Source organism: Phoca vitulina, unplaced genomic scaffold (genome assembly GCF_004348235.1).
Source record: "Phoca vitulina isolate PV1807 unplaced genomic scaffold, GSC_HSeal_1.0 scaffold30, whole genome shotgun sequence".
Classification (NCBI taxonomy): Eukaryota; Metazoa; Chordata; class Mammalia; order Carnivora; family Phocidae; genus Phoca; species Phoca vitulina.
Window position 1 is genome coordinate 17,786,079 of NW_022589733.1, and position 16,819 is coordinate 17,802,897.

The following is a 16,819-nucleotide window of genomic DNA, read 5'->3' on the forward strand; positions in this document are numbered from 1 at the left end:
GAGCCCCTCTCCCGACCTGTAGATAATGAGAATGAGGCACAAAGGGCGCCAGACGTTTGGTCAAGACCACACAGTGTTGGGGGCAAAGCTGACTCACCTAAGGCTGAGCTGCTGCCAACGACCTCTGGATACCGGCCCCAGGGGGCTGTACACATCTTGACTAGGTCAGCTGAGGTCTGGCCTAGCTGCTCCCCATTCTACCTATTCCTCTCCCCCAACTCCCCCCTGTCCCTACGCAAACACTCGAGCACATTCCGCACTCACTTGAACGTCGGTGTCCTCCCTCCCCGCTGGGCCTCAGACGTTGCACCCTCGGAACTCGCCTTTTGCACCCAGTGAATGTGAGGGGGCGTACGTACGTGTAAAGGGCAGACGGATTTGTAGAACACGTCACATTTGTGTGTTGCGTGGTGTGCACATCCTTGTGTAGAGATGTGAAACGTGTGCAGTGGGGTGTGCAAATGTGGTGATTCATGGAGTACGGAGGCCCCGTTCCACCAGCGCCCACCCTTCCCAGCGGTACAGTCTGATTTCCCTCAGCCTTCGCCTCGACTTGCACACCATCTTGCGCGTGCGCGACTCCTCTTTGGGCTCCTCCCCCCCCCCCCCGCGATTGCTATCCCGCCTTCGCCCCGCCCCCGCCACGCTTTACGACCCCGCACGCCAGTTTTGCTGCAGACGCTCCGACTGCCGCCGCTGCCCCTGCCGCCGAGGGTTTTGCCGGTGAGGTGAGCTGAGCTGAGCTGAGCTCTGCTGACCTGAGGTGTGTTTTTGGGCTGGTGCCGCCGGCGGCCGAGGAGTAGGTGGAGAGCCGGGCCAGCGGGGACGGCAGGTCAGTCGCTGCTTTGTTTCCCCAGCTTCGGTCCCGTCTGCGTTGCTGCAGGGAGGCCGCCCCGGCCCGGCGAGCTGAACCAATGCTGGATCTGGAGGTGGTGCCGGAACGCTCTTTGGGGAACGAGCAATGGGAATTCACCCTGGGTGAGTGTGGGATCCTACCTCAGAACCTTACTCTGCTTCTTACTTACCTCCAGGCCTTTCCTGCCTCTGGTCTCTGCCCCTTATTCCCCTGCGCCCGCGGGTCCTCGCCTCTTCCGTCCTCTCGGCTCTTTGGGCTCCAGGCACTAAGTTACCCGTTCCTACCGGCCAGACTCGCTAGTCTGTCGCTGGTCCTGACCTTGACGCCCTCGCCTCACGCCTCAGCAGGGCTCCTTCTGGGGCAGTGGTACAGTAGTAATAATAACAACAATGGCTGACACGCCCCAAACACTTACTCAAGGCTAGACCCTGCTTCTTTGCGTAATTATCTCAAGTATGCCTCCTTGGGATTTGAGGGTCCGTACTGTTGTTTTTTCTATTTCCATTTTACAGACTTAATAGCTAAGAAGTGACTGACACCCTTAAACGCCACAGTAGTACGTCTCTTTTTCCTTTTCTGGGCTGTAGGTTGCCTTGTCCGTAGGGGAAAGCTAGGGTCAGATCCCATAATCACATGTTAGGGATCTAGTCAAGGGAGGTAAGAAGAGTTTGTGTATTAAACGAACTTGTTACTTGTTTCCTTCTCCTTTTCAGTGTGGTCGATGTGTGGTGTAATCCTAAACCCAGACCTTAGCAGAGAGAGTTGAAGGTTTAATGAAATAAGAGTTCAGGGAGAGTAACATTTAGTTTGTATAAAATGCAGTTTGGCCATGTTGGTGGTTTTGGCCCAGTATTAACTATTCCCAACGTCACTACCTTTATATATACAAGTATGTGCATTCAGTGACTCCAGTGTATGTTTACACTTATCCAGCACTAGGAAAAGGGGGTGTGGAGCAGATGTTGGTGCTCTTTGTGCAGACTTCAACTTTTGTCCCACTACTTTGGGCTACTGGACTGAGTGACCTGCTCCTTTGGGCTATTAACTCATCCTTGAATCTGGAAGACTCTTGTCAGTGGAGACAGGCTAGATGAGAAACTGCACAATAGAGGCTGGTAGGACTCTGCTGGTGCTCAGTGTCTCCATGAACTAACTGAACTACAAGCCTCTGGGTTACAGGAGCCAGGTTTATAGAGAGGTCTTAGCCAGTTTCTCTCATAACTTACACCACTCCTGCAGAGTTCTTCCCAAAATTTTAGCTGGTATGAAACACTTTGGCCTCTTGTGAAGCACCAAGAGCTTGATTGGGAGGCCAGTAATACATTTGCCTTCAGACCCGTTCATATGCTGATGCTGTTTGCCTTCTATTTAAGAAAGAACCTCCCCTACACACAGCTTCTCATACCAGTACTTCACAGGGCAGAGAGAGAACCACAACCATAACTTCAAACTGTGCTTGATGGTGCATGCATGTAGTTTGTGAATCTCAGTGGTACAGAGTCTCTTGGCCAAAAGTAGTGATTAGAATGTCATTTGAGGGGTGGGTGGCTGGCTTAGTCGGCAGAGCATGCAACTCTTGATCTCGGGAGTTGGGAGTTCCAGCCCCACACTGGGGGTAGAGTTTACTTAAAATAAAAATAAAAAGAATGTCAGTTGAGGCCAGGATTTCCCAAAAAAGCTGGGTGGAAGAGCAAGGCTTCTTCTGTCAGCTGTTGTTTAGATACCTTAACCACCACTCCTAACTTTGCCAGTTTCCAGGAATCAAGGGTTTGGGTAGTTCTTTCAAACTGTCTAAATATCTAAATGGCAACAACAGTGAAAAGAGCATTTCTGTACAGTGGCCCAGAATTGAACTTTGAGGGAAGCCTCATAGAGGTGGCTCGGCCTTGATGATTCTCTGGTGGGTCTTAAAAATCAGCCTGGTTCTGTTGGTAAAGCATGTGACTCTTGATCTCAGGGTTGTAGGTTCAAGCTCCACTTTGGGTGTAGAGATTACTTAAAAATAAAATCTTTAAAAAAAAAATCTGCGGTTTTAAAGCGTGTCTGCCTGAAAGATTACAGTTATTTTAATTTCCTCAAGCTTTTTTTAAAAAAGAAAGAAAACGATTTTTTTCTTCTCTCTCAGTCTTCTCCCCAACCCTCAACACATGTAAACTGAAATTGGGGCTGATAGGTAGGGATAGATCTAAGAAGTGGATCTATGCTTTAGAATTACATTCCTAGGCTAGAGAACTAGGCAGTGCTTAACTAAAGTCACCACAACCCTGTAAGGTAATCTCCATTTGCCACATGAGGAGCAGGCTCAGAAAGGTAGAGATGATGAAAAGTAGGTACCTGAACAGGGAAATCCTGCTTCCCACTGCTCTGCCCTTCTGAGGATTGGCTCAGCTTTGTCTCTGTTCTTTTTGGAATCTGCAAATGCAGATGCATCTAGCCCTTGCCATCATCTGCCTGGCATCACAGTGGGGAGCTGCATCCAGCTTCTTGGCTTCCTTCCTGACCTTTGTGTCATGTTGGGAGATGAGGGAAATGCCAACAACACAGACAGGAAAACCTAGGCAAAGAGGAATCTCTGAGAATGCCACTGATGGCTTGACTAGTGGTGGAATAAAGGCAGTACAAACTTGAAATGTTTTCAGTAAGGCTTGGAGAATGTATTGGTGTGGAGGCATGTGTCTGAATTGTTATAAACTGAAGCCTCACTTCGTTTAAGGCAGCATATAGACCTTTGTGGACTCTGCTTACAAACATCAAAAATTGGGGGCCCCTGGGTGGCTCAGTTGTTAGGCGTCTGCCTTCGGCTCGGGTCATGGTCCCAGGACCCTGGGTTCGAGCCCCGAATCGGGCTCCCTGCTCAGGGGGAAGCCTGCTTCTCCCTCTCCCACCACCCCTGCTTGTGTTCCCTCTCTCGCTATGTCTCTCTCTATGTCAAATAAATAAATAAAATCTAGAAAAAAACAAACAAACATCAAAAATTGAATAAGAAATGGTCATATACCCTGAAGAGTTTAGTGTGAGGGAAGGGTTATAGAAATAGTTCATTATATTAAAATGAGGTAGAGGCTGTATAGGGTGCTTTGGAGGGGAGAAAAGACTCGAGCTGACCTGGGGATTCAGGGAGGGCTTTCTGTCTACCTGCAGTAGTCAGTACCATTCCTGGAGCCAGTGAGCACCAGGAAAGCCCTATCAGAAATCTGCCAGATTTCTCTTCTGTAGTGTCTCTATAGATACAAATCTTCCAGTCAAATTCAAAACAAAACAAAACAATGGGAAAGATTGTGTGTGTAGGGAACTATAAGCAGTTTGGTATTCTAATTAGAGCGTGATGTACTAATGGAAGAAGAAAATGGGTTCTCCAAATTCCCAATACTCTTTGGTGGTAGCTGCCGGGGACACTACCAAGGAGTTTGGGGTCCAATGGAAAAGAGGGTGAAGTGAAGATTAGTGAAGTGTGTTGTGGACATGGGTTTAGGAAGAAAGTTAGACACTAGATTTGGGGAGGTGGAGAAGGAATCTAGAGGTGACTGGGTAGATGTTAGAGGTATTGAGACCCAAAATACAGAAGAGAACTCAGATTGAAAAGAAGATGAAAAAGTCACTGTTACAATCTGTCAACTTTATATTTGCCTTTAGGTTTATATAGAAAAGAGATTGAGATGTGAGTCAGAAACTAGGTGGTTGGTTGGATGAGTGAATGAGGAATGGGCAGAAGGAAATGTTGCCCATCATAGAGACCTGGCAAGTTAGAGGAACAGCAGGAAAGAGTGATGTTAGTAGAGACAGGATGAGAGTGCTCAGAGTGAGAGTGTGGTCACCGGGGTCTATGGTATAGGATTTACGTGTCGCATAATTGCTTTGTTTCACTCCATCAGAGCCCAACAGATACATAGGACCGCCTACTATTGTGCCAGGCACAGTGATTGGGTGCTGGGGATACAGCAGTGAGTAAGACAGATAATGTTTCTATCCTCGAGGTTTAGAGGAGACTAACAGATAAGTAAACTGGATGGGAGGCTTTATTAGATAAGGCAGTTGGGGAAGTGAGATGTGAGTAAGACCTGAAGAATGAGAAGAAACCAACTATGGGAGGAACATTCCAGCAGAGTCTGAGCTAGCACAGAGGCCTAAAGGAGGAAGGAGTTTGACATGTGCTGGCAACAAAGGGAGGCATGATGAGCAGTGGAAAGAAAGATGGAGGTAGACAAGATCCAGAATATTCAGGGACTTTAGGTGATGGCTTGTTGTTTTGAGATTTATTGCCCTGTAATGGGAAACTCTTGGAGGGTTATAAGCAGATAAATGATGAGATCTATAAGACATAAGATGTGTACAGTTTAGAAGGCTGACATACAGTCCGTACCCTTTTTGGGGCTAGGTAGCTCTGTTAGAACTGGGACAGTGCTCTAGTTTCTTTGCCATATATATGGTTGGTTCCCTTTAGAGGACTTTTGTAGCCTGCCTTTATCAGCAGCTGTGTGACAACTGGTCGTTGTAGCTGCTTTGTCTCCTCCAGGTGGGTTCCTCCCCAGGTGACTCAGGACCTGAGGACCCGAAGATTCCAAGGCCAGGGATTTGATGTGGTTAAGTGGAAAAGAATCCTCCCTTGAGAAACTGATTTATGCCATGTAGGTCAGAGAAGCCATGTGGCCTTCTGTTTCTCAGCACCTAACACATGGATGTTTGCCCATTCTTTTTGGGAGAGACAGCATAGATGCTCCTCCATTTCAGGAATGGCAAAGCTGAGTGATGCGTCCAATTTGTTCATATTCTCAACAAACATTTATTAAGCCTTACTATGTACCAGGCCCTATGTTATAGAAGGCGGGAAAGTGCCTTGTGTTAAGGTCTGGTTTCCTCCAACTTTCTTCAAACTGTAGAATGGACCATCAAATGAAGGCAAGGTTAGATCATTGTTTAAATGTAGATAGACCATGTGTTTTTATAACCTTCTGTTATTTGTGTGTAAACTCTTTTCTGCACATCTCTCCTAGAATCAGAGGTAAAGTGATCTTGAATGTGAGCCACTGTGCTTACTTGAGGTCATATGGTGGTCCCTCCTTCTCCCTTTCTCTTACTACCTACTCCATTATCCGTCAGCTTGGCTGAATAAATATTCAACAGCCACTATGTGGTCAACCCTGTACTGGGTGCTGGGGATCCAGAGAGTGGTGAATAATACAACAATGCCCTTGGAGTCATAAAGCTGTGAGTCTTTGATTTGGGATTTTGTCTGGGACTTTGTTTTGGATTGTCTCTCTGTGAGTTTCTTCTTGTTTGAAATATAATGGACTCTGAAAACATACTTTTTGGTAGTCCCTGGGATCTTAGAGATATTGTTGGGATTTGGATTTCTTAAATTGGGGACATATATAAATTTGTTTATAATGGGCCATGAGTTCAAAGATCAAGTATTAAGACTTAGAGGATTTGTGGTTTGATAAGTAAGGATCCAGTGAAATTCTTAGTAAAGTAAGTTGGTTCTGGTAGATGTGTGATTTTTTTTTTTTTTTTTTTAGATTTTATTTTTATTTATTTGAGAGAGAGAGAATGAAAGAGAGAGCATGAGAGGGGGGAGGGCCAGAGAGAGAAGCAGACTCCCTACTGAGCAGGGAGCCCGATGCGGGACTCGATCCTGGGACTCCAGGATCATGAACTGAGCCGAAAGCAGTCACTTAACCAGCTGAGCCACCCAGGTGCCCAGATGTGTGATTTTTGACTTTTTAAATGAGCCCTTACAAGTCATGTGCTCCTGCAGACTCTCATTTGAGAGATGAGGAGACATGCCAGAAAGAGAGAGGAAGGAACCTGCCCTAGGTAATACGTAATTCATGGCAGAGTGAGAACCAGAACCTTGGTCTCCAGATCCAGTCATGCAGTCAGTGCTTTTCTCACTGTTCTTTGGTTCATGCTGACTTTGCCTTCTCTGAGCCCTTTTCCTGCTTGGGATCAGGACAGTAGTTCTCATTTCCAGGAATCTCTTTTATATATTCACTCCCTCCCCTTATACAATCCAGTTGTTCCCTTAGTGCTTGCTGCTAACTTTATTCTAGCTCTTGCTGCTACTGAATTTTTATTTACTCATATGTTTATAGACCTTAGTGGCCCCCGACTCCCACCCCAGGCTTTACTGCACGGTCTAATGCCTAGTATGAAGATAGATGTCAGGAAATGGATAGCCCAAGTAACCACACAGGTGTCCTTGCTTTATTTCAGGAATGCCTCTGGCTCAGGCAGTAGCCATTCTTCAGAAGCACTGTCGCATCATCAAAAATGTCCAGGTTCTCTACAGTGAACAGGTGAGTGGTAGCTGCTTTGTTTACTGAAATAGCATTCCTCATCGTTGAGTCACATCCAGAGGTTGATGCTCTGGGAGAGACAGACTGGCAGGGATTGCTCGGTCATTGTGTTTGAATGGGAGAATCTCTAGCACTGGTCAGTCACCAAGTACATTTTCTTTGATTCTGAAACTTTTCGTCTTGATGATCTAGTGCTGCCAGGTTTGGAAGAGCACTAATAACTGAACTTGTTTTTTGATGTGTTTGGCTTATCTACTGGTCCTTAGACAGGGATATTTCAGTGGGAGGTCACCTCAGGGACTGTCTTGTCTTCTAGGGTGCTTGCCTTTCACTTTTTTATTTAAAATAGTCTTTTCTGCTTTGTTGATTGGTTTGTGTTCAGAGTTGTTGCAGTGCAAATTTCTAGCCAGCAGAGCACTCCAGACTTGAAAAGAAGCAGGTATAGCTCACTACTTTAGTGAGAATGATCTGATACATGAGATCATACGTCAAAATATTGGCTCCAAATTAATGGACATAGTTCATATTTTGCTTTTTTTTTTTTTGGTCTGATTTGTGGTGGTCTCTATTAAATGTTGGTCGGTTGTGCCAGGAATTAACCCCTATCATATAATGTTGCATGTATCTACAAAGACCTTTTCCATTTCCAGAAAGAATATATATGTTACACCAGAGTACTTTCTGAACATTAGGATTTTTTGTGTTTGGTTTTATATGTAAAGTTAGAGACTATTTTTTATGGGCTTTTAGAAATAGGATTCTTTATCTCTCTAAAAATGCAACCTACCTTCTACTGAACTCTCTGAAACCTGTGATTCTTCTGCGACACAGACCATGTGTTGCTGTGTGGAGTAGCCTTTATGGTGCCCTATGGGTCACAGACCTCAGGGAATAAATAGATTCTGTATTGTTTTGTTTTGGTTTTGGCTGTTTGTTTTTTTTTTTATATTTTATTTATTCGACAGAGCACAAGCAGGCGGAGTGGCAGAGGGAGAAGCAGGCTTCCCGCTGAGGAGGGAGCCTGATGCGGGACTCGATCCCAGGACCCTGGGATCATGACCTGAGCTGAAGGCAGACGCTTAACCCACTGAGCCACCCAGGCACCCCAGGGAGTAAATAGTTTTGAGCCTATACATGCTACTGCATGTCCTCACTCGCTTTTCTGAGACTTTCTACGTACTGTTTTGATGATTTTAGTTCCCTTTGTTCCAATTAGTTTCAGATCCTAAAGCAAATGACAGTTTATTTTTGACATGAAGAGTGTTGTGGATTAGGGGCACCTGGGTGGCTCAGTCGTTAAGCGTCTGCCTTCGGCTCAGGTCATGATCCCAGGGTCCTGGGATCGAGCCCCGCATTGGGCTCCCTGCTCGGCGGGGGGGCCTGCTTCTCCCTCTCCCCCTCCCCCTGCTTGTGTTCCCTCTCTTGCTGTGTCTCTCTCTGTCAAATAAATAAATAAAATCTTTAAAAAAAAAAAAAAAGAATGTTGTGGATTAGAGGTGAGTGAGATTTCTGTGAGGCTTTCCAGTTTGGCCTAGTGTCAGGGTTGAGCCTCTCATGCATGTCCAGACATTACACTCTGCAGTACAATACTCCCCTTCCAGCCCAGTGAGAGAGACCCTATGTGAAGGGTCTTCCTGAAACAGGGAATGCATAATCTCCAAGCAAGTGCTTAGATATTCTTGTGGTGCCTACCACGCAAAAAGGGACTTCTAAGAGTGGGCCAGGGGATTCCTTGAGCCACAGTGTCAAAGTGGTTTCTCATTTATAAAGTGATGGATGGTGACTTTTCCTCTTTGTCGTACTCGAATGATCCCTAACCTACTCTGACTTTCAGTGTTAGACCATAAGGGAATTACTCATGACGATTAGCAACCATCCAAACAGGGATAATGGGCTTGCTTCTTGAGCTTATAGCTCCTGCATATTCAGTTAAATCAGATTTGGGCACCCCAAAATTAGATACATTTGAAAATAGGCTTAACTGGTTTTTAAGAATGAAGTTTATTTCTTATTTCACTACCTTTGTTGTCTGTTGTTCCAATCTTTAGGTACACATAGTAGTTTTAGCATTAAGCTCATTTCCCCTGATATCTTTTTTTTTTTTTTTTTAATTTTATTTTATTTTTTTTTTAAGATTTTATTTATTTATTTGACAGAGAGATAGCAAGAGCAGGAACACAAGCAGGTGGAGTGGGAGAGGGAGAAGCAGGCTTCCCGCGGAGCAGGAGCCTGATGCGGGGCTCGATCCCAGGACCCCGGGATCATGACCTGAGCCGAAGGCAGACGCTTAACGACTGAGCCACCCAGGCACCCCTCCCCTGATATCTTCTAAGCAACTGGAATCAGTTGGAAAACGGTTTTTGAGTCCAAACCTTGGTTCGGATCCTTGCTCTTCCTATTTCTTAGCCGTGCAACTTTTGGTCAGTTGTGCAAGGAATTAACCCCTATCATATAATGCTGCATGTATCTACATGCAACCAGTCTGGTTCTCCTTCTGTAATGTGGATATAGTTTCCTTGTAATAGAATAATCTTTTTTTTAAGTTTTATTTATTTATTTTAAGTAATCTCTACACCCATTGTGGGGCTCAAACCCACAACCCCAAAATCAATAGTCACATGCTCCTCTGACTGAGCCAGCCAGGTGCCCTAGAATAGAATAACCTTTTGATGATCAAGAGGAGGTGGTCTCTCAGAATTCTGATGTAATGCTTCTTAAATTGGGTCCTGTCCTCCTCTGCCCTCCTTCCCTTCCTTTCCCATCTGTCTCCTTGCTCCCATCAAGTGTGAAGAATAGTTTGGCCCCATTAAATGTTTCAGAAATATCTTCTTGTCTCTAGCATATCACACCTTGGAAGTTAAATGTGTATATCAAGTAGGTCCCATCTTTCTTAGAGGGAAAAGTGTTAACAACTAAGAGCAAACAGCTTTACTAACTGTTTCATATGGAGGACTGTATAGTTCTGGGTCACTGAAAGGGCCTGCTTAAACATCACATAGTACAGGTATACTTTGGTTCTGGAGATATAAAATACTAATAAAATAATGGTTGTGAGGATTTGCTTGCTTTTGAAAATTATCTCATTATGTCCTGAATTGTAACCATGTCAGGAGAAAAATGATCAGATCTTGGGAGAGTGTAAGAAAATTCAGATCCTCCCATCATTCCTCCTCCAAGCAAAGATCTTGAAGGATGCTAAAATGTTGCTTCATCCTGCTTACTGCCATGTAATAGCCCTCCCAGAAATGTGTTCTGGGTTGAGAATCAGTGACCTAACGTCAGGGTTCATTGTTGTATTATCTTGCTTGAGGCCTAATGGTTTTAGACATTCACACAGACCTACTAGAAAATTACAGCATTCTTTCTTCTAGTGTTTGCCAGGCATGATGGTGCCACCTGGGCCTGCTACCTTGTGAAAATTATTGGCGTAGAAGGGAACAGACAGTCTGAGCTAATCCCAGAAGGCTCTTTGGAGAGAATTTTTCTTTTCTTTCTTTTCTTTTCTTTTCTTTTCTTTCTTTCTTTCCTTTTCTTTCTTTCTTTCTTTCTCTCTCTCTCTCTTCTTTCTTTCTTTCTTTCTTTCTGATTTTATTTATTTGACAGAAAGAGCAAGAGAGCACAAGCCGGGGGAGTGGCAGAGGGAGAAGGAGAAGCAGGCTGTCCACTGAACAGGGAGCCTGATGCGGGCCTCTGTCCCAGGACCCTAGGATCATAACCTGAGCCGAAGGCAGATGCTTAACCGAGTGAGCCACCCAGGCGCCCCTGGAGAGAATTTTTCCAGTGAGGCCCACACCAGTGGCACCTGGCCTTCCAGCTTACACCTCTATCTCTGACAGCCACACTTCTGTCATTCACTGTGCCTACCTTGGGTGGCTCTATAAAGAAACTTCTAAACTCTTTTGAGAGCTATGTGCCAGTTTAAAGGAGGGACAGGGTTTTGGATGTTGGGTTTGTTTTTTTTTTTTTTCTGTTGGGCAGCTTGGTTCAGGGCTATGGAATGGCTTCAGATGTCAAGTCCTTGAATTGATTGCATTAGAGCAGAAGCAGGCTAGTGATACAGACATGATGAAAGAGTGCTGTATGCTAAGTGCTGTGCTTGGTGCCCTTTTCTCCTGCTATCTAGATCTATCTCTGTTCCCACAACAACCCTGGAGGGAAGGGATGATGGTATTCCCATGAAGAAACTAGAGCTCAGAGAAGTTTTGAGAGTCACTTAAGGTCACCAGCTCACCAGTACTCAAGGCTTGGCTCTGTCCACTGCTTTGTGCTGCTACTCCCCTCCCCCCAGACTCAGAAGAGGCAAATGTAGAAATATGACTCCTTAGATCTTAGATTTAGGCTTTTCAGAAAGAAGCACATGTGATATGGGATGGTGGGGAGAGGGAAGGAAGGAGTAAGAGTGTCATCTCATATATAAACAGCACAAGGTATTTTTTTGTCCTGGAACATGGCTTAAAGCAGTCAAAGTATAGAATAGATTTCCTGTGGATGGCACAAACAGCCTGGAAGTGAATGGACATAGGTTCAGCTGACATGCATTGAACATTACCTGACAAATTTGGGTCCTAGAGAGGCCCTTTTACCTGGTCTCTGTTCCTCACTGGTTGCTCTGTAGGTTTGATAGGTAAACCCATGCTATAGATGTGGACTCTGGACCTCCCGAAGAAAATGGCCTATATATTCACATAATCTTGGCCCTTTCCCTCAGGTAATATTACTCAAAGCCTAGAAGAAAGAGGCTCTTTTCATCCAGTATTAGGAGGCAGCAGCTTCAGACTGGAAGCAGAGGACACTGCATTCACACAACAGTTTGTTAGTTGGGCGAGGGAGGGCTATCTGCACTTCCATAATCTCTGTGCATTGCATTTAGATTTGTAAGGTTTTTTAGTTGCTGTTGAGTAAGTTGTTCAGAGTGCTTTACTTTTTGTTTTGCAGTCTCCTCTAAGCCATGACCTCATCCTTAACCTGACTCAGGACGGGATCAAACTGCTGTTTGATGCTTTCAATCAGAGACTTAAGGTGACTATGAATGACAACTAAAGTTGCATGTCAAGCTGATTAATATGTGCTATTGTGAGATGTTTCTGAAACTAATAAGTCAGAGTAGACTCCTGTGATTCAGAGTCCCCCACAGTCTAGGGGACTGAAGCTGTACCTGTTCCCCTAAATAGAGGAAAGCTGGGGGTGGGGTGGGGTGGGGTGGTTGGAAGGAGGCTGGAAAGGACTCCAACCCGAGGCTCCAGAGGTGAAAGGGAAAAAGTGTTGAAGATTTGGGGAATATGCTATGGGGAGGGGACTCTTAAGTTATTCAACTTAAGGAAAGCGAGAGAAGAGCTAAGTTATCTGGCACAGATTATTCCAAGTCTTAAAAGGGATACTAAAAATGGGGCCTAACTGCAGAATAGGACCAAAAGACTTGTTTTTGTATCTTGTTTTACTTCATTCTTAGGTCAAACAGTATGTCTTGGAAGATGAAAAATGGAACTGTTCTTCCTAAAATGCTGGGGCTTAGGGCTTAACACCACCAGCAATGAGTTGATTTTTTAACCCCCTTCAGGATATGTAAACAAACAAATTAGTGCTGTGTAGGGTTTGTCTTAATTGCTGTTCAAGTGCAGTTTACTAACACCTGTTTTCAGTCCAGGATGTTTTTAATACACTATTTATGAATGCCTGAGCTTCACAGATTAGTCATGTGACACCAGACTCATGCCTCAGAGTCACAAGGTTGAATGTGGTTCTGGGCAGTGGCATACCAGAGCAGTTATCCTGGTTAGGTTGTGCCTTTCCAAAAACTTGGGTATTTCCTAGTTCTCATCATCCCATCACAAGTGAGCTGCTAAGGAGACAAGATGGAACATGGAAAAGGAATCTGTACATTGAATGAGAACTCCTCATTATGATTATTTTTCAAAAAGCAAATGTTCTTAGCCCCACAACTACCTTGCCTCTCCTTGTGGACTTAGTCATTCTGTCTTCACTGACCAAAAGTTTCACAGTGGGAAAGGGAAGACAGTGGTCATTAGTGTGGCTTCATTACAAATTGGGGGGGAAATAATCTGGAAACACCTTTACAAAGAGTTATTTGTCTCAGCTTGGTAAGTCCACTTTAGGAAACATAACCCCAAAAGCTTATGGGGAAGGTAATATTGCCAGGTATTTATAACAGGGCTTTTCATAGCACTGAAAGGCTGGAAATAACCTAAGTGGATAAAAAAGGGGGATGGCTAGGCAGCCCATCGTAGAATCACAGCCTGGTGAGGACAGTGTCATGTATTTAGTGAGTACTTGGTACGGATTAGGCACATGGCTAAGTGCTTCCCATACATTTCCTAACCTAACAAGCTTGTGAGCAATACTGTTTACCAGTGAGACAATAGAGGGACAGAGGGTGAGTGGTCTGCTAAGCTTTTAACCCTGAATTACCAGTGTGTGGTGGCCCTTGGGAATAGAAATGACTTAGCTTCTGTTGATGGGTTTGGGAAATAAATGTGATAAAAGCTGAAGAAAATTGAGCACACTATGGAGAAATGTGAGGAATGGGAAGTACATTTGAATGGGAAAGGAAATAAATAGAACCGTTTCTTCTGCTTTCTGTGGGGTCCCTATGAAGAGAGGGGGCTGGGGCCCTGTCTGAGCCTCTGGAAACTGGGGAAGCAATTCTCAGGTGCCCTTGGTCAGCATCAGATTTGACCTACCCCATCTGCCTGCCCTTCCATCTGAGCACTTAAGAATCCACCTCTCCCTGATGCCTTGACTCCCTGTCTGTGAGAAAGCCCTGTGGAATGAGGCTTCACAAATCTCATCCTTTACAACTACCTGTCTCTTCATTTCCTGTCTTGGCTGCTGCCGTGGCTTCTCCTCTGGGGAATTCAAGGCCTTTTCCAGCCGAGAGGATGGTAAATCATGGACTTCAGACTTCCCCAGCTGGTTGTCCCTGTGGCTCAGCAAGCTCCATGGGCCAAAATCTGCTTGTTGATTCTCCTGGTGACATGAAGGACTCCAAGATGGGTCTCTTGCCACAATTGCTGTCATACATAGGCCCTGTGATTAACTGTGGGCCACTGTTCTCCCATTAGGCAGGCAGGGTTGAAACACCCAAAATGTTGGTCTGGATTATTGGCAGGTGGGTAATAATGAGACAGAAGGAGTATCTTCGAGGCCTACCCCCCAGGGTGAGTGGTGGGTCATCATTGGCCAGTTGTGGGGGTGGCAATCAGGGAGGCAGAGTGCCTGCACCTGCTATATAAGCAAGGCTTCTGGCTAAAGGTTGAGGCTTTCTGCCAGCATGGGGCCCTGGCCTTGGTGAAATGGCATACCAGTTTGGCATGATACAGGCTTTCTGAAGGGGACACTAGGTATCTTATGAATCCCAGCTGTTCCTCTGTCCTTCCTTCTATGACCTCTCTTGGCACCTCTTTTCATGCTTTCTAGCTTCATATTGCCCGTAGCTAGCTTCATAACAGTCAGACTTGACAGAATTTTTAAGTACCTTTCCTGTGTGAAATAATAAGCCAGACCTTAAAGGGCTTAATTCTGTGGGACTGGTGAACAGCATACACAAGTAGCATAGGAGAGTTGATTGAAGTGCTGTGATGGCCCAGCAGAGGGAGTTAACTCTTAGCAGTAAGTAGGATCAGAATAGCTGCATTATAATTAAGAGGTGCCCTGCTTGTGGTTCAGTGTTAGGATCATTAAACAAAGTTAGGGATGAGGTCTGGCCAAGAGTAAACTGCCTATTATGTCTCATTTTCTGTGGCAGTGCCAGATGCTTCTACACACAGGGCCCCATGGCCCCTTGTAGGATGAGGCCCTCAGGGCAAGCGGACATTGAACCAGCTGTGCTTATTCCTCTACAGTGAAGGCCAGGACTCCCAACTGGAGGATAGTAGCTGGTGCTCTAGGCCCCAGCCAGCCATGCTTCTGGCTACCAAGCCCTTGACACCATTAGCATAGAAGACTTCATAGTGCTCATTACTTGGCACCACTAGTGACTGAGTGTTCAATACTTTTGTCTCTGCCCTGAGTTCTTGGCATTTAATCCAAGGCTGAACCCCTTGATAAGACACAAGGGTCCTGAGGTTCTCCAGGTGCCCTTCAATAGTTATATATAGATATAGATGTAGATATATGAATATTGTCACATTTGTCCTAACCTAATGTAATATAACTTCTAGCAGGATATACCGCCCCCCCCCAATCTTTTTATTTTGTAAACTAAAGTATTTTAAAGCTGTTTTTTAAAGTGAATTGATTTGGGGTCTTTCTAATACAGCAAAGTGTGGAATAAAGGGAAGAGGGCTCAGTATCCAAAGGTACAGCTTTAACCTTTAAGCTACGTGATTTGTTTCTGTGGAGGGTTTCATGGTTCTGTATGTGCTGTCCTCTGTATGACCCAGTAGTAGATTAGATAGAGGAACCTTCACCTGCAGCATCCATGGACATCTGTTGAGTGATCCACTGGAAGAAGGAAAAGGAGAGGTTATGCTGTGTGTGTGGTATGGGTTTTTCCTCCAGATTTAAAAATGAGAACAAAATATAATGTGTGGTGCTTCAGGAGAATTCTGACTAGTGATAGATTTTTTTTTCTTCACTATTTTGTAAATATCTTTTTTTTTAAAGATTTTATTTTTAAGTGATCTCTACACCCAACAAGGGGCTCATACTCACAACCCCAAGATCAAGAGTCACATGTTCTACCGACTGAGCCAACCAGGCGTCCCTCTATAAATGTCTTTTTAGTCAGTCTTTTTCAACTGCAAAGCATTACCAATGCTTAAACATTTGATTTTTTTTTTTTTTTAGGTGATTGAAGTATATGACTTGACTAAAGTAAAGTTAAAATATTGGTAAGTTTACTCCCCCACTGGTATATGTCACAGGATTGGTACAAATGGAGTTTATCTATTACCCTCATTAAGTTAGTAAAGGAGTCCCATCCATAGCAGTTCTAGGATTACAGCCTGGTGCCATGATTTCTTCAGGCAGCCTCCAAACCTATTCAGCTTTCCGGGGAAGAGAAGGAAATCTTATTAAGGACATGCTGTGTGTAGAACACTTCTCATATATGTCAGCTCATTTAATCCTCACAACAAAGCAGGGCCTCAGCTTAGAGGTGATATGACTGTCTTGTGGGTCACAGCTGCCGTCCTTCCCTGCCGCCCCCCCCCCACCATAGGTCTGACTCCAAAGCCTATGAATGCTAAAGAGAACGCCAAAGGGACTGCTGTTTGGGGGCCAAAAATCTACTTTTTTTTAGATTTATTGGAGCGCCTGGGTGGCTCAGGTGGGGAGCCTGCTTCTCCCTCTCCTGCTGTCCCTGCTTGTGCTTGCTCTGTTTCTCTCTCTCTCTGTCAGATGGATAATTAAAATCTTAAAAAAAAAAAAAAAAAAAGATTTACTTATTTTAGAGAGAGAGCAAGTTCCTGCAGTGGGGAGGGGCAGAAGAGAGAGAGAGACAGACCTAAGCAGACTCTGCACTGAGCGTGGAGCCCGACCCAGGGCTCGATCTCACGATCCTGAAATCCTGAGATCATGACCTGAGCTGAAACCAAGAATCACATGCTTGACCGACTGTGCCACCCAGGCACTCCATTTTTTTTTTTTTTTAAGATTTTATTTATTTATTTGAGAGAGCAAGCACTGGGGGAGAGGGGCAGAGGGAGAG

The 16,819-nt window shown here is 44.9% G+C and overlaps 1 protein-coding gene across 4 annotated transcripts in view; it reads left to right on the forward strand.

Annotated features, from left to right (window-relative positions):
- Positions 1–667: 667 nt before the first annotated feature.
- The window catches only part of CUNH16orf70 (chromosome unknown C16orf70 homolog), a 30,220-nt gene continuing 14,068 nt past the window's right edge, over positions 668–16,819 (forward strand). The window contains exons 1-5 of one of the 4 annotated variants that reach the window (XM_032424255.1): positions 668–728; positions 858–978; positions 7,070–7,152; positions 12,088–12,171; positions 15,958–16,001. In XM_032424255.1, coding sequence (XP_032280146.1) covers positions 915–978; positions 7,070–7,152; positions 12,088–12,171; positions 15,958–16,001 — 275 coding nt within the window. In that variant the 5' untranslated portion in view covers positions 668–728; positions 858–914. Of the gene's footprint in view, positions 764–857; positions 979–7,069; positions 7,153–12,087; positions 12,172–15,957; positions 16,002–16,819 lie in introns of all 4 variants that reach the window. The other 3 variants (XM_032424254.1, XM_032424256.1, XM_032424257.1) reach the window with 3 other exon arrangements.